Source organism: Eulemur rufifrons, chromosome 28 (genome assembly GCF_041146395.1).
Source record: "Eulemur rufifrons isolate Redbay chromosome 28, OSU_ERuf_1, whole genome shotgun sequence".
Lineage (NCBI taxonomy): Eukaryota > Metazoa > Chordata > Mammalia > Primates > Lemuridae > Eulemur > Eulemur rufifrons.
Window position 1 is genome coordinate 48,566,663 of NC_091010.1, and position 26,560 is coordinate 48,593,222.

The 26,560-nt window shown below is 38.7% G+C and overlaps 1 protein-coding gene across 3 annotated transcripts in view; it reads right to left on the reverse strand.

Annotated features, from left to right (window-relative positions):
- ARMH3 (armadillo like helical domain containing 3) overlaps nt 1-26,560 on the reverse strand; it is a 156,404-nt gene that overhangs the window by 55,113 nt on the left and 74,731 nt on the right. For all 3 annotated transcript variants that reach the window (XM_069461159.1, XM_069461158.1, XM_069461160.1), the window contains 3 exons: nt 25,966-26,048; nt 24,946-25,072; nt 22,993-23,068 (listed from right to left, as the gene is read on the reverse strand). In XM_069461159.1, coding sequence (XP_069317260.1) covers nt 22,993-23,068; nt 24,946-25,072; nt 25,966-26,048 — 286 coding nt within the window. The remainder of the gene's footprint in view (nt 1-22,992; nt 23,069-24,945; nt 25,073-25,965; nt 26,049-26,560) is intronic.

A 26,560-nucleotide genomic window follows, 5' to 3' on the forward strand; every position in this document is an offset into this window, starting at 1 on the left:
TACAGAGTACACTCAGAAAATTTCAAGTGTTACTCTCTAACACCAGCCTGTAAGCAACACTGGGCTTTTTTAACCCTGAAACAGACAGTATCCCATCCCAAAAAGTCTTCCAAATAAATGCTGTATTAATTAAACCAGAGAACAGGAAAAAAGCCAGTATAATTAACATATAAAGCAACAGTGTGGCCTAATTAATCACCATGAAGAGCAATTGAATAAAATACTATGCATCTTTATGGAGCAATTTAATCTGGCAAGTAATTAATCACAGAAACACTAAGCAAAACAAATGGATTTCCCTTTAAGGAAGTCACATTTATCATCTGTAATGTATCCCAAACTCTAATTTGTTATCCTGGCTCAAAATTGTCTAGGAGACAATGAATTGTCAGCCTTAGTAGAACACGGATTTCTGATGAAAAAGAACACTGAGCTTTTCAAATCAAGTTATATTCCCAGAGCACCCAAAGAGCTAAGGGTTATGGGACAAAAGCATGCAGCATTAGGCATGGAGGTCTTAACCTCAAGAGTTTTAAATCTAGGTCAGTTTAGCCAAATCCATAGATAATTACTAAATGACTCATGAAGAGAAAACACTTAGCATCAGGAATGACAATTATAGATCACAGATATTAGCAAAACCCCAAAGGGAGGACCCTCCTTGGCAGAGGGAAATAAAGCTTTTGATCTTCAGAACAAGCAAAAAGGGGGAGGGGAGCATATCAATGCAGTGAGTTGGGTTTGTTATTTGTTTGGGTTTTTTGGTGTCTTGATTGTGTTCAGAGAAGCAGCAGCCATCTATTAGAGGCAGTTTCCACAAGTTTAAGAGGCTGCCCCTTCCTGGGTGCCTGAGTGGGATCCAGTGCCTGTCCCCAGGCCATTGCTTATCCTCAGGTGCTCCAGGCTTCCCTGGAGGGAGGGACAACAGAGAGGCCCAAGGGGGTGATTCCCCTCTGCCTCCTGAGAGGAGTTCCAGGTGCAGAGAGCTTGGTATGCAATGAGATATAACTCAAAGAAATTCCTTCTTTCCCTACCTCCCTTCCTTCCAGTCTTAAACAATGATCCATTTTCCCTGAGCCCCAATAGCCTCATCAGTTTGAAGAACACCAACAGGTGATTTTTTTTAATGGTCTCATTCAAAGACATAGTGACACGTATCAGCTAAGAAGGTACAAGAGGCTATCTTCATATCTCCATGTTTCAAGCTACCTTCTCTGATTGGCTATATTTGAGACTAGAATAACAGCCCTTTCTTTGCCAAGGAAGCTCACGGTACTTATAAGCCTTTAATATTCTCATCTTTTGCTGATTTTTTTCTCTCTCTGTACTGATCTTAAAGGGCTTTGATCTTCTTTTTAGCATAACCCTGTAGATTGAAGCACCTGGCAGAGTCCCAGTCCTCTGTTGACTTCAGCCAAATGGGTTTTCTTTTAACTGACCTGCTTGACTTCCACTGCTGGATCCTATGAAACTGGATCCTATTCAATACTTATTAAGCAATACGGGGAAAACTGTGCTTTTCACACTTCACCTTGTCTGTGCTCACAATCTGAAAAAAGCTATTGCAGATATCCTATTTGTCCCAGGGCATTTTCCTCTAGATTTTAATCCTTATCTTTTGCTTCAAACCCTTTTGTTCTAGTATGCCTGGCTTCTACCAGTGGCTTCTACTCTGCTTGGCCCTTCAGTTCATTTCTCTTTTGGAGAGTCTGCCTGGCATTTTTGTTCCGTATTTCTCTGAATTGCTGTCTCTGAATTGCCTTTATTGGCTCCCTCCAGCAGCCCCAAAACTGAAGTACCATTACTCTCAGCCCTCCCCAGATCAAGCCCATCCAGTATCCTAAACCTCCACTTGCCTAAGAGAGAGGGACTCTATGTTTGTTGATCTATGTTCAACAAATAGTCACTGTTACTTAGATCAGTAAGATATGGATGCTGACTGCCTTCAAAGAGATCACAGTCTGGTAAAGAAGACCACAGATAAGTAAACAGTTACTACTGTAGTATGGCCAAGGCTGGCTCTAAGGATGAGGTGATGTTCTAAACGTACTATTTCAGGAGGCAGGCTGACAAGTTGCAGAAGGATACCCTAGACAGGGAGAAATGATGTATGCAAAGAGCCAGGAGTACAGAACAGTTTGTCCAGAGAACTACAAGTATCTCTGGTTTAGCTACAGAGCTCCAGGTGGTCTGACACAGCTGCAGCGAGGAGACAGTTAAGGACAGAGAAGCTAGAAAGCAGATTAAGAATGGAAATGTAGGCCATACTACAGACCTTAAATTTTATTCTGCTGGTGATGAGTGGACCAGTGAAGGGGACAAGCCCAGGGAGGAAAAGAAGAGAGAGAGAGAGAGAGAGAGAGACAGAGAGAGAAAGAGGCAGAGAAGATGACAGGTGAGAGCAGAAGCTTCAAGAATCCAACCGAAAAATAAATAGGGTGAACAAACTGTGGTATATTTATGTGATAATAAAATACCACGTAGCAATAAAAAGGAATCAACTATTAGATACTTGTGCACCCATGTTCACAGGAGTATTCACAATAGCCAAAAGATGGAAGCAACCCAATTATCCTTCAACAGATGAATAAACAAAATGTGGTACATACATACAATGGAACATTTTTCAACCTTAAAAACGAAGGGCCGAGCGCGGTGGCTCACGCCTGTAATCCTAGCACTCTGGGAGGCCGAGGTGGGCGGATCGTTTGAGCTCAGGAGTTCGAGACCAGCCTGAGCAAGAGCGAGACCCCACCTCTACTAAAAATAGAAAGAAATTATATGGACAGCTAAAAATATATATAGAAAAAATTAGCCGGGCATGGTGGCGCATGCCTGTAGTCCCAGCTACTCGGGAGGCTGAGACAGGAGGATCGCTTGAGCTCAGGAGTTTGAGGTTGCTGTGAGCTAGGCTGACGCCACGGCACTCACTCTAGCCTGGGCAACAGAGTGAGACTCTGTCTCAAAAAAAAAAAAAAAAAAAACCGAAGGAAATTCTGACACATGCTACAACATAGGTGAACCTTGAAGATATTATGTTACGTGAAATAAGCCAGTCACAGAAAGATAAATACTGTATGATTCCACTTATATGCAATGTCTAAAACAATCAAATTAATAGAGTACCAAAGTAGAATGGTGGTTGGCTGAAGGGAGGGGGAAATGGGGAGGTGTTTAATGGGTACAGTTTCAGTTTTGCAAGATGAAAAAGTTCTAGAGATCTACTGTACCACAATGTGAATATACTTAACAGTACTGAACTATTAATATATGCTTAAAAATGGTTAAGATGGTAAATTTTAAGTCATATGTTTCTTACCACAATTAAAAACCTTGAAACTTATTTTAAGAATGAACTACTGGCCGGGCGCGGTGGCTCACGCCTGTAATCCTAGCACTCTGGGAGGCCGAGGTGGGCGGATCGTTTGAGCTCAGGAGTTCGAGACCAGCCTGAGCAAGAGCGAGACCCCATCTCTACTAAAAATAGAAAGAAATTATATGGACAGCTAAAAATATATATAGAAAAAATTAGCCGGGCATGGTGGTGCATGCCTGTAGTCCCAGCTACTCGGGAGGCTGAGACAGGAGGATCGCTTGAGCTCAGGAGTTTGAGGTTGCTGTGAGCTAGGCTGAAGCCACGGCACTCACTCTAGCTTGGGCAACAGAGTGAGACTCTGTCTCAAATAAAGAAAAAAAAAAAAAAGAATGAACTACTTGTATATACCAAAAAGTTGATGAATCTCAAAAACCTTATATTGAGTGAAAGAAGCCAGACACAAAAGAGGACATACTATATAATTCTGTTTATATGAAGCTCAAGCATACACAAAACTAATTTATTGTGAGAGAAGTCAGGAAAACGCATAGTTGTGGAGAAAGAGGCTACTCACTGGAAAAGAAGGGTCACGAGGGAACTTTCTGGAGTGATAGACATGTTCTATGTTTTTATCTGAATGGTGACTTACACAGATGGTATACATTTGTAAAGAGCTGTTCAGAATCCTACTACTAGGTATTTGTACAAAGGGAAACAAATCTTTGTACCACAGGGATATCTGTATTCCATGTTTATTGCAGCATTATTCACAATAGCAAAGATATGGAATCAACCTAAGTGTCCGTCAATGGATGAATGCATAAAGAAAATGTGGTACACATATACACAATGGAATGCTATTCAGCCATAAAAAAGAAGAAAATCCTGTCATTTGCAGCAACATGAATGGAACTGAAGGTCATTATGTTATGGGAAATAAGCCAGGTACAGAAAGACAAATATGTGTTCTCAATTATACGTGGGATCTAAAAAAATTGATCTCATGGAGGTAGAGAGTAAAATGATAGACACCAGAGGCTGGGAAAGGTGTGTTTGTGTGTGTGTGAGAGAGGATAAAGAGAGGTTGGTTAATGAGTACAAACATACAGTTAAATAGAAGAAATAAGTCCTAATATTTGATAGCAGAGTAGGGTGACTACAATCAACAATGTATTGTATATATCAAAATAACTAGGAGAGGACTTCTGATTTGATCATTATACAGTCTATGCATGTAACCAAGTATCACATGTACCCTATAAATACGTACAAAAATTATGTATCAATTTAAAAAGCTGTTCAGTTATATACCTAAGATTTTGCACATTTTGCCATATATAAATATTTCAATTAAAAAGAAAGATTGAATTTCAGTGAATTGGTAATATTCTATTTCTTTCTTTTCTTTTTTTGAGACAGCACTCTGTTGCCTGGGCTAGCATGCCGTGGCATCTGCCCAGCTCATAGCAACCTCAAACTCCTGGGCTCAAGCAATCCTGCTGCCTCAGCCTCCTGAGTAGCTGGGACTACAGGCATGCGCCACCATGCTCAGCTAATTTATACATACATACATATATATATATATATATATATATTTTTTTTTTTTTTTTAGCTGTCCAGATCATTTCTTTCTATTTTTTTTTTTTTTTTTTAGTAGACATGGGGTCTCGCTCTTGCTCAGGCTTATCTCGAACTCCTGAGCTCAAATGATCTGCCCGAACATTCTATTTCTTAAGGTAAGGGGTTCCTATATGTTCATTTTATGATCAAGCTTTATTATACATATTCATGAATACTCTTTAAAATTTATCAAATAGTTACTTTTTTTTACATAATTAGAAAATCAGTTCAGATTAAATGGGCAAAAGGAACAGATTTTAATCCGTCCCTATTTAAATGCCATCTAATAAATTATCTCACGAGAAAGATGAGGTTCAGTCAAAACTCTGGTCAGAAATCTTCTGCCCTCTGCCACTCAGAATGAGATCCAACCACGGATGGCTACTCCTGCTGCCTTTTCAGATGTGTTACCGAGATGAATGCATGTTAGGAGAGACCACTGAGAACCAACTGTCTCTGGAACTTCCTTGAAATTAAAAATTTTTATCATATGAAAATGGTATCTAATGAGAGAGAAATTAATGTTCTTTCATACATAGGGTAGTGAAAATGCACTAGTACATCCCATGTTTGACATCCCGCTCACATGTTACTGGTTTTAAAAGAAATTATACAGAAACCTATTAGAACAAAAAAATCTCATTAAACCTCTTACAATAGAAGCCCACTTTGCTAAAGCATGAACAACATCTGGGCTCCAGAGAGAAATGTATAATTGAAGTAAAATTAATCAAAACCTACATAAAAAGAATAGCAAGAGACAGTTTAAGAAGAAAATCTTTCCTCAGAGTTAGAAATTCCTTAAGTCTGATCACTGAGTGCGTAATTCTGTTTATTATTGCCTTCCACTATGTAACACCATATTTATAATTAAGCTGATATCACAGTAAAATGACAATAACATGCAGACACAATTCATTTAACAATTAATCCACTGAAGGTAAAAATTCTTAGCATGTCATTAATTGCCTGCTTAAAACCCTGCCTCAGTTTCAGTTTCAGATTATCACATACCTTCTTTAAGAATGCAGGGAATGAAATGCACACAGCAAGATTTGTTTAGCGGAGAACTAGCAAGTAGCAGTGATTTTCATACTTCTCCCTCCAAAAGGATCCCAAGTCAGAAGAACATTTATTGTGACCACTAAGCTTACTACTACTTAACAGAGAAAACAGTGAAGAGCATCTTCTTTCTCAGTAAAGCTCTCTCACCATCATTCTAAAACTATCTTTTTACTGCCCTTTACCTGTACATTCTCTCTAATTTCTCAATGTAAGAACTAATGCTTGCTACAATGTTTTCAAGAAATTGTTATTTATTTACTTATTTTTGGAGACAGGGGCTCACTCTGTCACTCAGGCTGGAGTGCAGTGGCATGAACATAGCTCACTACAGCCTTGAATTCCTGAGCTCAAGCAATCCTCCCATATAAGCCTCTTGAGTAGCTGGGACTACAGGCATGTGCCACAACGCCCAGCTAATTTTTAAAGTTTTTGTAGAGATGGGGGTCTCACTATGTTTCCCAGGCTGATCTTGAACTCTTTTTTTTTTTTTCTGTTGCCTATATTTATTTTTTTTTTTATTCTTATTTCAGCATATTGTGGGGGTACAAAAGTTTAGGTTATGTATATTGCCCTTGCTCCCCCGCCGAGTCAGAGCGTCAAACGTGTCCATCTCCTAGAAATCTCCTGGCCTCAAGCAATCCTCCCACCTTGGCCTCCCAAAGTGCTTGTATTACAGGTGTCAGCCACTATACCCTTTTTGAAAAAATTATTAATTCTTAAACTGGTGAATCTATTTGCTGGGATTTGGGGAGAGTAGACGGCTAGAGGAAGATTTGTACCACCCTATGAAGGTTGTTGTCCCTGATTTTTCCATAAAAGAATCTTATTTTTTTTCCAGTCTGGCCCTAATGATTCCCCACCCACAAATTTATTCTTCACAAAGAGCTTTGCAGTTGATTCTTAAAGAATTTTTTCAGTCTTCAAAGCCATTTTATGAAAAGCAGCAAGGCAAAGCCCAGAAAGGGGAAAGATTAGTCCCAAATCACCCACCAAATCAGTAGCAGAGTCAGGAATAGATCAAAGCATCTGGACAAAGATTTAGAAGGCATATTTACCAAATGTGCTGATGATATAATGCTGCAAAAGATAACCAATACATAGAATGACATAATCAGGATTCAAAAAATACCCTGATAAGCTAGAATGATGACTTGAAACCAACAAGATACATTTAGCAAGGATAAAGAGCTGCATATAGGTTAGTTTAAAAAGAAAAAATCAACTGTAAATGTTCAGAAGGAGATTCACCAAAATAGTAACAGTAGCTATCTTGAAGAGTGAGATTTTATTTATTTATTTATTTATTTTTTTGAGACAGAGTCTTGCTCTGTCACCCAGGCTAGAGTACAATGGTGTCATCATATCTGATTGCAGACTCAAACTCCTGGGCTCAAGTGATCCTCCTGCCTCAGCCTCCTGAGAAGCTGGGATTACAGGTGCATGCAAGGACAACTAATTTTTCTATTTTTAGTAGAGACAGGGTCTTGCTTTTGCTCAGGCTGGTCTCAAACTCCTGAGCTCAAGAATCCACCCGCCTCACTCTCCCAGAGTACTAAGATTACAGGCATGAGCCACCATGTCTGGCTTGAAGGGTGAGATTTTAGATGATTTTACTTTACTTTGTTCTTTGTACTTCTCTGTATTTTTAAAATTTTCTCTGTAATGAACAGGCAGCATTAAAATAAGATTAAAAAACTCAGCACCATAAACCAAAACAAAGCAAAATACCCCTTCCAACTGAAAAAGTACAGGACAGAAGAGAGCTGGCTTGAGAGCAGGTTACTTTAAGTAGATTTGAAGGTTTTAGTGGGATGCCAGTTTGCTATGTACTGATAATGTAATTCAGCTGCTCATAATACAATGCAGGCTAGGGGAGCTGGCTCACATCTATAATCCTAGCACTGTGGGAGGCCCAGGCAGGAGGACTGCTTGAGGCCAGGAGTTCGAGATCACCTGAACAAGAGCAAAATCCCATCTCCACAAAAAAAAAAAAAAAAATAGAAAAATTAGCCAGGCATGGTGGCACACACCTGTAGTCCCAGCTACTTGGGAGCCTTAGGCAGGAGGATCACTTGAGCCCAAGAGTTTGAGGTTACAGTGAGTTATGATGATGTCACTGCACCAGCAACAGAGTGAGACACTGTCTTAAAAAAAAAAAATACTAGTAATAATGCAATTGGAGGCTGCAAATAAAATATGTCCATATCATGGGCACTAACAGTCTCTTTGTAATCTGAGCTACATATCTAGAGCCAAGTCTAGGTGTCATTCAATCTAGTAAGCATTTACTGAATGGTTATTTGGTACAAGGCACACCCTAACACCATACTTTAGGAGATAAATTAACAAGTTAGACTATGTCCAAAGGACAATCACAGCATGTTAGAGATTTTGAAACCATGCCATATTAAGAACAATTGAGGCAAGAAAGAATGTACCATAGTAGTATACATGTTAGCCCTTTGAAGAAGTTAACATTTAGAAGACAAATGGGTTACAACATAAATAAGAGATTCTCATCATTTAAAAAACTGAATAGTCCGGAGCCTATAGTATTAATCACTATGTCACTCAAGCAGAAGCTGAATATATCCCCAACATATGACATTTATGCTTCAGGAAGGAGATGGGATAGATGACCTCTCAGGTTCTTTTCAGGTTTTAAGGTTCTGTGATCCAGGCATTGCTAACTTGCAAGTACAAAGTCCAATAGAAAAGAGGAGGTCTGGTACCTTAGCCATTGTTGTATAAACCTAAGAATTTAGAGTGATTAAGTGTTTATGGATCCAAGAACACTTCTCATACTGGTCACAATAATCCAAAGAAACCAAAGTTTCATCTGCTGAAGAGAAGTCTGTTTGGGTTTGCTGATAGGATAATATTTGGCTACTCAATAGTAATGGCTTCTTCCTCTCATTAGCATATTAACAATCTACTGTTCAACACGGTTAAAATATCTGGGTTACGTGACCAGAGTTCCAGCTTTACTCTTGGGAAATATATAAATGGAGAAGGAAAAATAAAGGATAAGATGAACAACTGCCCACAGTTTATAAAAAGAACCTTAAATGTAGGATGGAAAAGGGAAAGGAATTAGGGGCCTAAACTATGCCTATTTATCCCCTTTGTAGCTATACTTTATATAAGTTATAGTTAGAAACCAGTCTTCTATAAACTAAGCCATTATTAAATGTCTACATTTCATAACGAGAGTTCCTTTGGGAAAAAAATAAACCTTTTCTCAGTTGAAAACAAAAAATTTTTTTCTTACTTTGGGATCAATAATAATTAGGGACTGGTACAACCATAAAGGACCAGGGATAGTTGTGCCAGCAAACGCAGCTCATCTCTAGAGAGCCAGAGGCTAGCAAGAGCTGGCTGGGAAAGAGCAAAACCCCAGGAATGATAGGGCTTGGTCCCATATACACTCTAGGCCCTTCCCACTCCTATGATTCCATTATATAATGAGTCAATTGGAAATACCTTTCTTCCTGACTTATTAAGACAGAGCAGCAATTCTAGGTCACCTTGACTGCATTGATGGTTCTCAATTTCTAGCATTTAGAAATAGCTGCAAACATAAGGAAACAGTGAAAGAAATAAAAGAAATGTCCCTTAATCTATAGACTTCTTTTTTTTTTTTTTTTTTTTTTTGAGACAGAGTCTCGCTCTGTTGCCCGGACTAGAGTGCCATGACGTCAGCCTAGCTCATAGCAACCTCAAACTCCTGGGCTCAAGCGATCCTCCTGCCTCAGCCTCCTGAGTAGCTGGGACTACAGGCATGCGCCACCATGCCCGGCTAATTTTTTCTACATATCTTTAGTTGTCCAGTTAATTTCTTTCTATTTTTTAGTAGAGACGGGGGTCTCGCTCTTGCTCAGGCTGGTCTTGAACTCCTGACCTCGAGCGATCCTCCCGCCTCAGCCTCCCAGAGTGCTAGTGCTAGGATTACAGGTGTGAGCCACCATGCCGGGCCTAATCTATAGACTTCTAAAGAAAGGATCCCAAATCTATCTCCCACAAACTCCCCACACTGCCTCTCATCCACTCTTTTTCCTCCTCCCAATCTATCTCTTCTCAGAATTTTGATGCTTTCCCAAAGAAACTGGAAATAGCATATGGTAGGTCCTGCTTATTAAAAGATCAGCAGAAAAAAAAATATGTCAAATAACTCATCTCAGATACCCACAAAAAGTCAAAGTTTAAAAAATATTTTTTTTTCTTTATTTTGTTTTGTGTTGTTTTGTTTGAGACAGACTCTTACTTTGTTGCTTTAAGTAGAGTGCCGTGGCATCAGCCTAGCTCACAGCGACCTCAAACTCCTGGGCTCAAGGGATCCTCCTGCTTCAGCCTCTCGAGTAGCTGGGACTACAGGCACAAGACACAACACACGGCTAATATTTTTATATTTTTAGTAGAGACAGGGTCTCACTCTTGCTCAGGCTGGTCTCGATCTCGAACTCCTGAGCTCAAGCTCTCCTCCCACCTCAGCCTCCCAGAATGCTAGGATTACAGGTGTGAGCCACTGTGCTCAGCCGAAAAACTAAAGTTAATTTATCATAATATAAAATTATAGGTAGGAGAGCCAATCAATTACTAATGGAACAAGTGCAAACCAGAGGCCTTTGCTGTATAAATACATATTTACAGAAATAAAAAATAGTGTGAGACTGTGAACCTAAAGAGAAAGGAGAAAATTTGCTCTCCTGCCATGTGGGGGCCATTTACTCACGCATCTGGGACTAAGGGCTAAAACATTCTGGAGCAAATTGCCAATCATCCATTTCTCCTCCAGTGTTCTAGACAATTTCATCTGCAACTATCTGCTCAGAATATAGCCCTTTCAGTTTACCTCAAGGCCCATACTCTTAGTTAACTCTAGTCACAAGGAAGCAGCCACTCCATTATCACTGTCTTAGTCACAAAGGCAGTCTCTTCCAGCCATCTCCAAAAGGCTCAAGTAAGTATTTGGCATAATTTATTAAGCAAGATAAAATGAATAGAAAAATTAGCCAGGAGGCTGAAGCAGGAGGATTCCTTGAGCCCAGGAATTTTAGGTTGCAGTGAGTTATGATACCACTGCACTCTAGCTCAAGCAACAGAGTAATACTCTGTCTCAAACAAAAAAAAAAAAAGGAAGAAAATATCAGCATAACCAACAAGCAAAAATAACATCTAATTGTTTGCTAAAACAACATTCAAAGTAAGGTCACCACATATATATATACACGATCTCTCCCAACTAATTCACAAACAAAATGCTCTTATAAAGTTCCTCAAGTTCACTCCTCAAATTCTTATAAAACCTTTTACAAAGGGTGAGACCCCACACCCAAAAGGCTTCAACTGACAAGCTCAGAGCATGCACCTGGAACCTACTAAAGAGATTCTTCTATTTCACAGTCCAGTAGTTTGATTCAGGGCAGAGGGGTGAGCTCAAGGTTGACTCCTTTTCTCCTAGGAGCAATATTCCAGAAATAGTCCCTTATCTGAGCCAATGAAAACAAGCCACAATCAGTAGCTCCTACCTTACTGGGAGAAAATGAGATGCAAAAGACAGGGAACAGGACAAGAATATCTTCCACAAACCAAAACTGACTCCAGACATAACAAAACTAACAATTCCTTCATCCACTCCACATCAAAGTATTGTGTACTTCTCTCAAAATTATATACCCCCAAAATAATTGTTGCCCAATTAGTCCTGTTACTTTTGTACCTATACTCTTTGTTATAAAGTTCAATATGCAGGCATCAAGAGCCAATGAGCTCTGATTGTTCACATTTTGAGTACAAGAAAAAAATAGCTGTGGGCTATTAACTCCCCAAGGAATAGAGCAGGATCTAAAATGCTGTGTTTAACACCTACATGTGAGAAAATCTCCCACAAAAGAAATGTATCTAAAATCTAAATATGGACTTTTTCCCCATTATCATCTAGTCCTAGTTCCAGAAATGATAAAGTGGACAAAATTAGAGTCCTCTTTCTAATGTGCCCTCACTTACTCAAAAATATATGGAATTCCTCCTTTTTTAGTGTGTTTCCTTTGCAAATAAAGTTTACTGAAGTGGGTGTTGCATGTGTATGCTACTTAGAACTACATAGGAGTAACGTTTCTATATTTCACTGCAATTAAGTTAGTATAAATTGAAGCTGATTCTCAGAAATTAAGATGCATGTGGTAAGCCCTAGAGCAACCACTAAAGAAATGACTAAAAAAAAAGTAAAATAAATCATTAAAGAAATGAAAATGTCACATTAGAAAATGTTCACTTAATGCAAAAGAAAGCAGTAAAGAAGGAACATCGGAATAAAAAGACATGAAACATATACAAAAAAAGAAAGGTAGTGACAGACATAAATCCAACTATGCCAATAGTAACATTAAATGTAAATGGAATAAACAATCAAAAGGCAGAGACTGTCAAACTGGATAAAGACATCAAGATCCAACTACCTACTGTAGATACATTTTTAGATTCAAAGATACAAATAGACTGAAAGTAAAAGAATGGAAAAAGATATATCATGACAGAATTGAAGGCAGAGACAATTCTACAATAATAATTGGATATTTCTTTTCTTTTCTTTTTCTTTTTTTTTTTTTTTGAGACAGAGTCTCACTCTGTTGCCGGGGTTAGAGTGCCGTGTTGTCAGCCTAGCTCACAGCAACCTCAAACTCTTGGGCTCAGGCAATCCTCCTGCCTCAGCCTCCTGAGTAGCTGGGACTACAGGCATGCATCATCATGCCCGGCTAATTTTTTTATATATATTTTTAGCTGTCTATATAATTTCTTTCTATTTTCAGTAGAGACAGGGTCTTGCTCTTGCTCAGGCCAGTCTCGAACTCCTGAGCTCAAACAATCTGCCCGCCTAAGCCTCCCAGAGTGCTAGGATTACAGGCGTGAGCCATCGCGCCCAGCCTAATAATTGGATATTTCTATGCCTCATTTTTAATAGAACAAGTAGACAGAAGATCAACAAAGAAATAGAAGACATGGGCTGGGCGTGGTGGCTCACGCCTGTAACCCTTGCACTCTAGGAGGCAGAGCAGGGAGCATCACTTGAGCTCAGGAGCTCAAGACCAGCCTGAGCAAGAGCAAGACCCCATCTCTACCAAAAATAGAAAAAAAAATTAGCCAGGTGTGGTGGTTGGTGCATGCCTGTAGTCCTGGCTACTCAGGAGGCTGGGGCAAGAGGATCACTTGAGCCCAGGAGTTTGAGGTTGCAGTGAGCTATGACACCACTGCATTCTAGTCCAGACAACACAGCAAGACTCTGTCTCAAAAAAAAAAGGAAGCAATCTGAATAAGCTGAGTGTGGTGGCACGTGTCTGTAGTTCCAGCTACTCAGGAGGCTGAGTGAGGCAGGAGGATTGCTTGAGCCCAGGAATTGGAGTCCAGTCTGGATAACACAGAGAGAAACCATCTCATTCATTCATTAACACATATATACATACATACATATAATCTGAAGACCTGTAACAAGAGACTGAATTATTAATAAAAAAAAAAAAAAAAAGAAACTACTCATAGAAAAAAGCCCAGCCCCTGATGGCTTCATTGGTGAATTCTACCAAACATTTAAATAAGAACTAATACCAATATCTCATAAGCTCTTCCAAAAAACAGAAGAGAATAGTTTCCAACTCATTCTATGAGACCAGTATTATCTTGATACCAAAACCAGACTGAGACATTACAAGAAAAGAAAACTACATACTAATATCTCCTTGGTCTATAGATACTGAATATGGACACCAACAAAACAGGTTGAGCTGGGTGTGGTGGGGTATGCCTATAGTCCCAGCTACTTGGGAGGATGGCTTAAGCCCAGGAGTTCGAGTCTAGCCTGGGCAACATAGTAAGAACCCTGTCTCTAAGAAAATAAAATAAAATTAAAAGTAAAAGTAAAAAAAATAGAATATCAGTATAAAAAATATAATTTAAAAAACCCCACAGGTTAAGTATCCCTTATCTAAAATGTTGGGGCCAAAAATGTTTCAGATCTTGGATTTGGGATATTTGTATTATACTTGCAGTTGAACATCCCTAATCCAGGAATTGGAAATCCATAATGCTCCAATGAGCATTTCCTTTGAACATCATGTCAGTGCTCAGTTTAGATTTTGGAGCATTTCAGATTTTGGATTTGATATGCTCAACCCATATTAGCAAACTGAATCCAGCAACATATAAAAAGAATTATACACACTAAATAGGATTTATCCCAGGAATGCAAGGTTCATTTAATATCTGAAAATCAATTAATATAGTAAACTGTATCAACAGAATAAAATATAAAAGTCACACAATCATCTCAATAGATGCAGAAAAAGCACTTGACAAAATCCAACAGTCTTTCATGACAAAAACACTCAATAAACTAGAAACTTCCTCAAGCTGATAAAGGGAATCTACAAAAAAATCTACAGCTAAATGTTTTTAATAAATTAAAATATAAGGAAGAAAATTTTAAACCACCTATAATTCCTCCAACCAGAGATAAGAACACATTGGTTAGTATCCTCTCAACTAAATGCATATTCATTTGGGACACATTCTTTTACCACAATGACAGCAAAAAGACACACTACTTACCTGAAAATAATAAAGCCAAGGTTGCATGGTCAAACGTCTCTTCAAATGACTGAAAGTGATGGAAAACACAAACTCTCCTCACCCAAACTATTTTCCCATTAACGATGCCAAAGCACAGACTGATAGCCTAAGTTCAGTTCTGCCCCCAAGGTCAGCTTGCAAATAACATAATTTTGTATCTCTGGTCCCTACTAAGTCCATATAAGCAGGGACAAGGGATTGAACAAAGTTGGGTATGGAAGGGGCTTGGTCATCTAGAATGAGTTCCCATGACTAAGGCTGTTAAGACATCCCCCTCCAAAGACTTGTACAATCAGGACAGTAATATTTTTAAAGATAACAATAATAAACATTTATATAGCACTGACTATGTGTCAGCCACTATTCTAAGAGCTTTACACATATTGTTATTTAATAATCTCTGCAATGACACAGGGTCGTATTATTCTCACTTTAGAGCTCAGAAAACTTAAAGAGTGGTTAAATAACTTGCCCAAAATAATGTTAGGGCTGGGACTCAAACTCAGACAATCTGAGTCTAAAGTCCCTACTCTTAACCATTATGTTATGCTACCTCTTAAACAGCAGAGGAATGAGCAACCTAAAAAACAAAAAGGAATGAGGATATATAGGAAAAAATGTGGAGCGGTTCCATTTCTGCCCCTTATCAGTTAAGTTCCAAATTCAGCCTGATTCAAGTTAAGAAATCTGAGTCTTGGTTATCTCAGAAAAGGAAAGTGAGTATTGGAGAAACTGGATATACACATGCAAGAAAATGAAGTTGGACCCTTACTTTATACCATATGTATTATAAAAATTCACTCAAAATGGATCAAAGGAAGCAGGTGCAGTGGCATAAGCCTGTAACCCCTGCTACTCAGGAGGCTGAGGTGGGAAGATCACTTGAGTCTAGGAGTTTGAGATCACCCTGGGCAACATAGCAAGACCTGTTTCATTAAAAAAAAAAAAAAGGATCAAAGATTTAAACATAAGAGCTGAAATTATAAAACTCTTAGAAGAAAACATAGTGGGAAAGCTTTATGACATTGCATTTGGCAATGACTTCTTGGATATGACACCAAAAGCACGGGCAACAAAAGAAAAAATAGGTAAGTTGGATTTCACCCAAATTAAAAACTTCCATGCATCAAATAACACTACCAACAAAATGAAAGGCAACCCATGGAATGGGGGAAAATATTTGCGAAACAAATATCTGATAAGGGATTAATATCCAGAATATATAAAGAACTCCTAAAACTCAACAACAACAAAAAATAGCTTAATTTAAAAATGGGCAAAGGACTTAAACAGACATTTCTTCAAAAAAGATATACAAATAGCTAGTAAGCACATAAAAAGATGCTCAACATTCTAGTCATTAGAGAAACGAAATTAAAACCACAATGAGATACCACTTCACACCCATTAGGATGACCATTATAAAAAGACTAAAAACATGCGTTGGCAAGAACATGAAGAAATTGGAATGTAAAATGGTACGGCCACTTTGAGAAACAGTCTGGCAGTTATTCTACATACCCAAAAGAAATGAAAGCAGAGTCTCAAAGAGATTTACATACACTCATGTTCATAGCAGCATTATTCACAACAACCAAAAGGTGGAAGCAACCCAAGTGTCCATCTCCATGAAAATGAAGCAATAAAATGTGGTACATCCATACAATGGAATGCTATTCAGCCTCAAAAAGGAAATTTTGACACACGTTAAAACATGGACGAACCTTGAGGACATTATATTAAGTGAAATAAGCCAGTCACAAAGGACAAATATATGAATAAAGTTCCTAGATTAGTGAAATTCAAAGAAAGAGATAATAGAATGATGATTGCCAGGAGCTGGGGGGAGGAGGGAATAAGCAGTTAGTATTTAACGGGTACAGAGTTTCAGCTGAGTGAGGAAAAAGAAGTAGTTCTGGAGATGGATGGTGGTGATGGTTGCATAATAATGTGAATGTACTTAATGCCACTAAAATGTATACTTATTAATTGTTAAAATGGTAAATTTTATGTTATGCATATTTTACCACAAGTTTTTTTAAAAAGGGCAAAGTGTGAAAAAGACTCCAAGAAAACTTCAGGATAAGTTCAGGAAGGGTTATATATGCTAAAGCTACATTCACCCAAAACACAGCAGTCCCCAGCTAAAAGTCTTGGCATTTAATTACAAATATCTGAATCTCCTAAACCAAGACTTCTTAACTGCACTGCAGTTCATCAAGCCCAGCTATGACCTAATGCAAAACTTCACTTTGCAGCATAAAACAAGCTTGGGCAAAACAGATTATTAACCACATGGGATTCAGTGTTTGGTTTTTCAATTCTAACTGCAGTCTTAAGATATTAAGGAACAGCGACTATTATAATAACATGTAATGCTCCCAGTCATTGGGTAAGCAATATTACACCAGCTTCATTTTGGTGCTCTGTTTTAATCTACATAATGCTTTTCATTTTCTCTAATGGGAGATCAGCAGGGTCTGATTAACAGAAGAAAGGTCATTACTGATAAATTCTAACTCAGGGGATAATCTGAGTCTACCTGTCACCCTAGAACAGACAACTAGGATAGAAGGTTATGTTCATGTGCTCCCTGCTATTCAAATAAGAGTCATCAGCCCAATGGCTCTGCTTCTATCATTAATTACTTTAGTCCATATCTACTTTTCACTAGACTAAGTTACATCCTTCAGCTGAAGTGCCTGGACATCAAAATGCTGCTTCTCTCAATTCATCAGTATCCATTTTTCTTTCTTTTTTTTTTTTTTTGAGACAGAGTCTAACTCTATTGCCCGGGCTAGAGTGAGTGCCGTGGCGTCAGCATAGCTCACAGCAACCTCAAACTCCTGGGCTCAAGCGATCCTCCTGTCTCAGCCTCCCGAGTAGCTGGGACTACAGGCATGCACCACCATGCCTGGCTAATTTTTTCTATATATATTTTTAGCTGTCCATATAATTCTTTCTATTTTTAGTAGAGATGGGGTCTCGCTCTTGCTCAGGCTGGTCTCGAACTCCTGAGGTCAAACGATCCGCCCACCTCGGCCTCCCAGAGAGCTAGGATTACAGGCGTGAGCCACCGCGCCCGGCCAGTATCCATTTTGATAAGAGAATTATGGCTATGAGGCAAATATTGTAACCCAAACAGGTGCATGGGCAAGGGGAGCTGGGGAGACTTTGGCTGGCTGAGACCTCGCATTCCCATCCTAACACTAACTTTGCTGCCATTAATAGTGATTACTGTCTGAAGGCTTATTTTCCGACATTCAGAATTCTATACGCAGCCTATTCCAAAGGGTGTTATGCTCAATGAATCCCCTTATTTAGAGGCTGCTGAGAGCTATTTTTGTTCCTTAGCCTCCCCAGCAGTGTACACTTAAAGCTCCCCCATCCTTTTTTGGAGGCAGGAGTGTAACAGCTATGTAAGCACATAAGTAGAAAGGGTGAGTGGGGGCACCAACTCAACAAAGGAACAAAAAGACCATGGAGTGAACAAGATAAGAAACTCACTAGGTGAATTTAATCAAGAGACTTACAAAGACATGCACTAAATTCTCATTCCAAACCCCAGGTTTGTGTCTAACCATGGCAACATCTAAAAAGTCATTCGTTTTTTTTCTTTTTTCTTTGAGACAGGGTCTTACACTGTTGCCTGGGCTAGAGTGCAGTGGCCTCATCATTGCTCACTGCAACCTGAAACTCCTGGGCTCAAGCAATCCTGCCTCAGTCTCCCAAGTAGCTGAGACTACAGGTGTGCACCACCATGCCTGGCTAATTAAAGTCATTCTTGAAGAAAAGCTAACCTTCAGTTTAATGCATTCCAAATAAAGAAAAAAATTTATACATTAACCATAGTTAAAACTTCATCTACTGAGGCCAAGATGGGGGTATTGCTGGAGGTCAGGAGTTTGAGACCAGGTCTGAGCAAGAGCGAGACCCCATCTCTACTAAAAATAGAAAAAATTAGCCAGGCGTGGTGGTGTGGACCTGTAGTCCCAGCTACTCAGGAGGTCGAGGCAGGAGGATCACTTGAGCCCAGGAGTTTGAGGTTGCTGTGAGCTAGGCTGATGCCAAGGCACTCTAACCTGGGCAACAGAGTGGTATTCTGTCTCAAAAAAAAAAAAAAAAATTATCTACCTTAAGAAAATTACAGAACAGGAGAAACGGTTATTTGCAGTGATTCAGCCACTATTTTTGTGTGCAATCAGAGAATAGGATTTTGAACTTGGTGCTAATAAAATGTTCATTAAGTGAAAAGCATTAGGATGTTAACTTGAAGAGATACATTAAGGGCCTCAAATTACTTACCTTGAAAGTTGTTTGGTTAGATGAAAGTCAGATTTTAGTTTGATATTTTTCTTTCTCTCTTCTGACAAATTAGGTTAATAGTCAGCAGACATCTTCCTAAACTACAAGACTTCACTCACTGGGATCAGCACTAAGTGGTGGCAGGAAATATTTGGCATACAAGTCTCTAAGCAAAAATTCCCAAATGCTTTCCTTCCTGCCCTGCACGTGGCCCCTCAAAGTATTCTTCCTTTGTGGACCATAAGATCTGTGGAGGCAGCTGAAGCAACAATTATATCGACAAGTAGAATCTTAAAGGTGGAGCAGTATATTTTATTTTTCTTACGGCAAAGCAATAGAACAATTCTCCTATGGGGAAGAAATAACACAGGGCCCTGTTTGTTGGAGATATCAAATGTTCCAATAAAAATAGCAGTTTCTGAGCAGCTGCATTTTAAGAATCTCACTAAAGGATCAAACAGGAAGAGAGAGACAAATTGTTTAAACACAAATAACTTTGACAATTAAAGAACTAGCATGACTAAGCCATGAAAGACAAGTGAAAAGCAAAAAGACTGACACTTGAGCAAATTTAGGCCTCCAAGAATGTGGAAGTACTTTTAATTTTCACTGTCACAATCTAAATTAAGTATGCTTAGAACAGAAAGGTCTATAGCCTTTCTGCTGCTTTTCATCTGCTGGGGAGATACTATGTTAGGGTAGTCTTTAGATGTACTGCATTCCGGGACATCTCAAAGACATAATTCGCCATCATCAACTGGCAAACCAGTCTAGGAGGTCTCTCAACTGTTAGGTGTCTGAAAACTTCACATGCAACCCAAGCTCTTCCTAGGGCAATCAAAGAACATACTACAGGGGAGGTGGCTAAGAGGTGGTTTGTTCACTCTGCCTTAGAAATCCTTTCCAGGTGTGGGATCAGCACAAATAACCTTTATAAACAGCAGAAGTAAATGTTGCACATCATCACAATTTTACTGCTAAGCGTTTACATACTCTGTCCTTGATAATCAATGTGGTGGCCAATAGTTAAATATCCCACAGTATCGCTGGGGAACCCAAAGGTCAGATTTTCTGACACAGGCTTTTGTTTTCTAAACCACTCAAAGTTAATAGCATCATGGATGTACAACACAAGCTCTCAGAGAAACACAAAGGAGCATAAGGCAGCACTCATTACTGTCGGCTCAGTGGAGTGCAGATTTCCAGGTATGTCATTTTTTGCCCTTGCTAAGAGAATACTGACTCTAAGAAAACTCCCTGGACTACTCTCATCCAAAGGTCCACCTATAAAGAAGAGTAAAATATCTTTTAGGGTTAAGGTAACATTTTAACTTTTAGAGAAGAGAAAAATGAAGACATACTTAGGAAACACTCTAATGAAGGCTCAAAATGCTAAACCTAAAACACAGCACGGCAATTCCTCACAAAATTAAACACACAATTTCCACATGATCCAGCAATTCCTCTTCTGGGTATATTCCCCAAAGAAATAAAAGAAGGGTCTCAAACAGATATTTATATACCCATGTTCACAACAGCAGCATTATTTACAATAACCAAAAGGAGGAAGCAACTCAAGTGTCCATCAGCCAATGAATGGATAAACAAAATATGCTATACACGTATGAAGGAATACTATTCAGCCTAAAAAGGAAGGAAATTCTGACACATGCTACAACATGGGTGAACCTTGAAGACACTATGCTAAGTGAAATAACCAGTATTTTATAGGTTACTAGGAGCTTTTATCTACGTTACATCATATAATTCTCACAACCACTACCGTGTGAAATAGCTGATATCACCATCACCCCCATTTTATAGATGGTGGAAGGAAGCCCAGAGAAGCTAAGTAACTTGCTCAAAGTCACATAATACAAGGTAGAGACAAAAATTAAAAATCCAGTTTTTCTAATTCAAATATCCAGCTCCTTTCAATACATCATGCTGAGTTTTCTGTCTACCTCCATGGTGGTCTTCAATGCAATTCTATAGAAGGAGTCATTACGGCTTTGAAGAAAAAGTCCTGGACTTGGAGTTTAGAAGACCTATGATTAATTCTCAGCTTTGCCAAGGAGCAACTGTGGGACCTTCCACAATTGACAATATCTTTAAGACTTAGTTTCCTCATTGGACAAAAGAATATTTTTAAAAGTATATAATATACTCTATAGAGTTTAAAGTTTAAAGAAAATAGTATGTAAAAGAGCAACACAAAATCTAGCACTAAGTAAGTGAAAATAGATGTCAGAAAGGAAAAAAGGTAAACTCTTGCAGGCTTATTATCACGAGTATTTTTCCCTAATCTGGCCTTATTGTGGTAAGTGACATTCAAACACATCTTTCTAGTAAGCTCTTGAGAAAACTGACTGGGTATTTGTTACTTTAAGCATATACTCTGAATCTAATTCATTAGCAACAGTGAAAATGATATGATTATCCTCTGTAGCAAGTTCATCAGAGAAGTCTGAGGAATGAAAATGGAAGTACGAACCTGACAGAGTCATACAAAGGAAGGATGAGGTTACATGGTTACAGGCATCTGTTCAAGGATCAGTCCATTTCTTTCTCGGCTGTTTAGAAAAAGGAGAGGCCAAAAGCTTAAATCAGCTACTTGATGGCCCTTGGGAAGAATAAGGACAGCAGCCAAGCCAGAAACCACTAAAAGGAAAAGTAACAAAGTAGGAGATAAAGCAAGCATTAAGGAATGTGATCAAGGAAACAGGTCCCAGATGAAAAGAAGCTGCCTGGAAAGCCTACGTAAATACATGAATAAATAAACACAACATAAATTACACCCATATGCACTTCATATCTAGCCCAGAACCTGGTGCTTCATTCAAACACCCACATTTGTCATACTGCCCTTGGGTCTCAAAGGGATATTTGGGAGAAGGCAGTTTGTAATTCTTGATTCTTACAGAAAATCACATTTATCATAAGGCTTCATCACAGTATCTGTATTATTTTCTAGGTGTAGACATGCATTTATTTGTGAGATTTATAAAACTGTGTTTGCTACAAAATGTCTCTGGAGACAGGTAAGGCAGACCAACCTTCACTGCAATCTTGTTAGCACATTTCACCCCATACTCCCTCATCCCAGCCCTCCTAACACACACATTTCACACTTTTCCTTTTATTCCCAGATGTGCCAAACACTGTAGTAAATCACTGCAGGGACAGGACATTTTACCTTTAAATACCAAGAAAGAAAAGAAAGATACAGAAACAAACAACTCTGTCATACATTAGAATCTACACCAAGTTGTAAATGTGCATTACTATTACTGGGAATGTCTGGCAAGGCTTACATCTGGAGCTAACTCAAGTTCCCCATCTGTTGGGTTTGCCTCTTTTACTCAATGTTAATTTTTCAATTGTTTGCAAGAACAATTTAATAACTGCTGAGAAAATGAAAAATCATAGGCACAAAGGGAACAAGAACTGGAAGAAAAGTCAGACTTAGGTTTCACAACACTGAAAGTACTTTCCCTTCTCCATTTACTAACAGCTCATTCCTGTGGGTGAGTGGTGACTCCTCAAGACCTGAACCAACTCCATGTCTGATGAAACTTCATCCAATACATATGGCACTCTGTAATTGCCTTGCTGTTTCATAAAGAACCTAAAATGACTTAGCACCATGGACTCCATTTGCCTCTGTTTGCCACAAATAGAAATAGCCACATAAAGTAAAATGTCAAAGTTCTAGATCCCCATGAATCATTCACTGAAGTCACAGAGAACAGCAGAAAAAATCCTTTAGAAAAAAGAATGAAAAACCTCATACACAGAAAACACTTTGGCAACTAAGATGCCTGAAAAGGGTTTGCAACCATCTCTTGGTAGAAAATTCATAAAACAGCCAGCACTTTCAGCTATTTCAATATGACAAAAGTCTCATGTATGCCTGCTTTTCTTGATCAAGTACAACAATTTCTTCCACTCCTACAGATACCAGAGCTTAAAATAGTGGTGTTCAATGCACTCTACTTAGAAAGGTATGATAAACCTTGGGAAGAGCCAAGGAATTCTGAAAGAAAGAAATTCTCGCTCCTTACCTGATATTAACCAACGCATGGGTCACCTTGCTAGCTGCTTCCTTCCACTGGCCTGCATTGGTAGAAAGCCTCAGGACTGTAAAGAAGGAAAGAACACAGAGCTGTCAAATCCCTGGTATAAAACACCTTTATGAGGAATGAAGACACATCTCAGAATAGTACTCTTAGACTAACCAAACAAAGCCTATGCCAATCTTCTGTTACAAACATCCTTAGCCTGGAGAAAAATATAAGGGCTTATAGAATTCTCTCAACCATTTTCTTTCTTTTTTTTTTTTTTTTGAGACAGAGTCTCACTCCGTTGCCCCGGCTAGAGTGCCATGGTGTCAGCCTAGCTCACAGCAACCTCAAACTCCTGGGCTCAAGCGATCCTCCTGCCTAAGCCTCTCAAGTAGCTGGGACTACAGGCGCTCACCACCATGCCCTGCTAAGTTTTTCTATTTTTAGTAGAGCCACCATGCCCTGCCAAAAATGACATTTTAAAGTACTGAAAGAAAGATTTATATTCAGCAAAAATATCTTTAAAAAAAATGAAGGTGATGGTGGTGACCAGAGGCCAGGAAAAGGACGGGGGAGGAGGGATAAAGGGGGAAAAAAAAGAATATAAATGTATTCATTACCACTGAACTGTACACTTAAAAATGGTAAAGATGGTACATTATAAATGCATATTTTACCTCAATAAAAGTAAATAAATAAATAAAATGAAGGGGAGGTTCCACTTCCAGCATGGCAAAGTAAGCCCACTAAAGCCTCTCTATCCTGCTGATTACAGCTAAAAAACCCTGGATAAAATATGAAAAGTAATTATCTGAGGGCTCTACAAATTAAACAAAAGCAGACAGATTATAGAGGGGAGTTAAAACTTGGAGAAACACGCACTTGAAGGGGAAAAAATATTTTCCTCTCAGGCAATCCTTCTTTTTCACTGCTTGCTTCTCCTCTTTCTCCTGGTACTTGTTCCAAATCCCTTCTACTTTTTTCACGATGTATGAGTCCCAAGCACAGGTTGGGATGTTCACAAATAGTCCCATCACAAGGGATGAAGCAAACTAATCTACAGTGACAGAAAGCATATCAGTGCTTCCTCAAGGATGGGGCGTGGGAGGTGGAGGTAGGGAGAGGGACACAAGAGAAGGATTCTAAAGAGACACAAGGAAACTTTTGGGAGGTGATAGATATGTTCATTATCTTGATCATTGTGATGGTTGTACATATGTCAAAATTTATCAAAATTTGTATATTTTAAATATGTATAGGTTATTATCTATTATACCTCAATAAAGCTAGTAAGTTGGGTTTTTTTTTTTTTAATAAGATAGTTCTACTGAGTGGCTTTCTATGCTGTGTAATCTACAGAGATCTTTCCTTACCTTTTAAATTCCAGGTAGGACTGACTAGGCCCCTTCTCAAACTTACAGGGACACATGACCTCTTTCAGAAATAAGTTATACTCACTACAGCTGCAGAGTAAATTTTCAGTAAGCCAATCACTAAAAGGTTTGCAAAAAGGATTTTTATCTAATGCCCACTTCCACTTGTAAGTTATACTAAAAATACACAGGTACACTAAGATTTCTTAAAATCCTGTAGTTTCTCAAATCACACAGTGTTCCTTTGGGAACTAAGCTCTTCTATTTGCTGCTGTCAGTTCCCACCCACTCTTTCACCCCCATCTCCCTGGCATTCACTGAATCCACAAGGCTCCTTTTCCTCCCTCACAAATATCAACAAAGGGCTGCTAACCAGCTTTCCACTGAGATGAAATCTGAGTTCCTAAAGGCAAAAAGGCCCACATATACCTTTCTGTTGCCTGAGAAGAGGAGACTACTATATTTCTGTGCCATGCAAGAGCAAACAACTAGAGGAGAATCATGTGTAGTCTTTTCCTCTTATATGCCAAAAACCAGACAGCTGATAGAAAGAGAGGAGTAAAAAGAAAAGACAGCTTACCCATGGAGTAGAGGTTATCAAAGCTCTGGTGCATGCGGATAATCTCATAGTAAAGTTCATCATAGCTGCTGGGGGTTGGCAGGAATGTGTCACCATATGTGATAAACATATTAAATAGGTTCACAATCTAAAAAAGAAGCAGACATTCATATACAGGCACTGGGCTATGAAGATCAGAAATTATCAGTGGTATGCTGTAGCCAGCTCTTACTGGCTTGCAAGAGCTGAGTATTACATTTTTAGGAATTTTGTAAGCTAGTTGTTAAACATAGCCATTATTAAAAATTCACTCATATAAACTTACAGTTAAATAAATTATATTAAAAGGAAAGTAACAAATACTCAAAACTTATCACTTCCTAGTTATTTTCTACTTTTACCATTACCTAATTTATACCTCTTATATTTGTGTGGTGGGAATACCATATAATGGTGTGCTACTGCACATCTCTTCCCAATTCTGCATGACTCTGATGTCACACTGATAGCATGAAATTGGCCATGGTAAGTACAGTTATACAACGAAAATCAGCAAATGCTAGGAATCAGGACCTTTTCCCCTCAACTGTTGAACATTTACAAACATACTAGATAATATCCTAAGAAGAAAGTCAAAAGGCACAATGGCTTCCTTCCACCCCAAATAACCAGCCAGATAAACAGATATCTGTAATGTCCCTCAGAAACCAGGTACAACCATATATCACTTATCTGGCTGGGATACCTCTAGAGGCTTTGCTATTTATCAACATGTAGATTGCATAGTACAGTTTCTCATCTGGGACCAAGGCTCACTATTTATACACAGAGATCTGACCTATACCCACTCCTGCCAGACAATAATACTCTCATGAAGGAAAAAGAGTCCCAGGTTTGCCAAAGACATAGATAAGAGTGAGGATCACCAGTCTAGAGATTCTGATCCAAATGGAAAATATAGTCCCCAGACCACGAGCTTTTCTTTCCATTTCTGCCTTATCGTATAGCTTCAGAAAAAGAAATATTTGTTTTGTTACTCACCATAAGGGCTAATGTAAAAATGTTGTGTTTGGCCAAAAGAACAGTCTCATTTGACATAAGGAACTTCAGCAAATTTATCAAGGCTTTAAAAAAAAAAACAAAAAAAAAAAAACAAGACATCAACAAGCTATTCAAACCATAATCAATAAAATTAAATGAAAGGAGACTAACCCTACAGAAATCCATAGGGCTAGAATGAATAAGCCTCAGCTACCAAGGTCTCTTAAAAAGCAGGTAAGGTAGGTATATTTGAAGAAAGCACTAACCTTCCCAAGCACATGTCTGCTTATCTGCCCATGAAAGGTTTTTTAAAATCTACTTCTTTTTACCACTTTTTAAAATAGCAATTAAGCTCAGAAATTTGACTCTAAAACTGACATCTCAGTGTTCCAAATTTACTCCCACATGGTGATTTCCCCATCAAATCTGCTCAATTTACAGATGAAAATGAGGGTCCCCTTCCACCCTGGGCTTCTAGCATCTATTGTCACCAAGCTTTAGCCATGTTTTTGTTTCAAACACCACTGCTAAAAGGGACATCCTACCAATTCTAAGTGGTCACCACATGTGGCAGCTATACTGTAGAACCTACAGC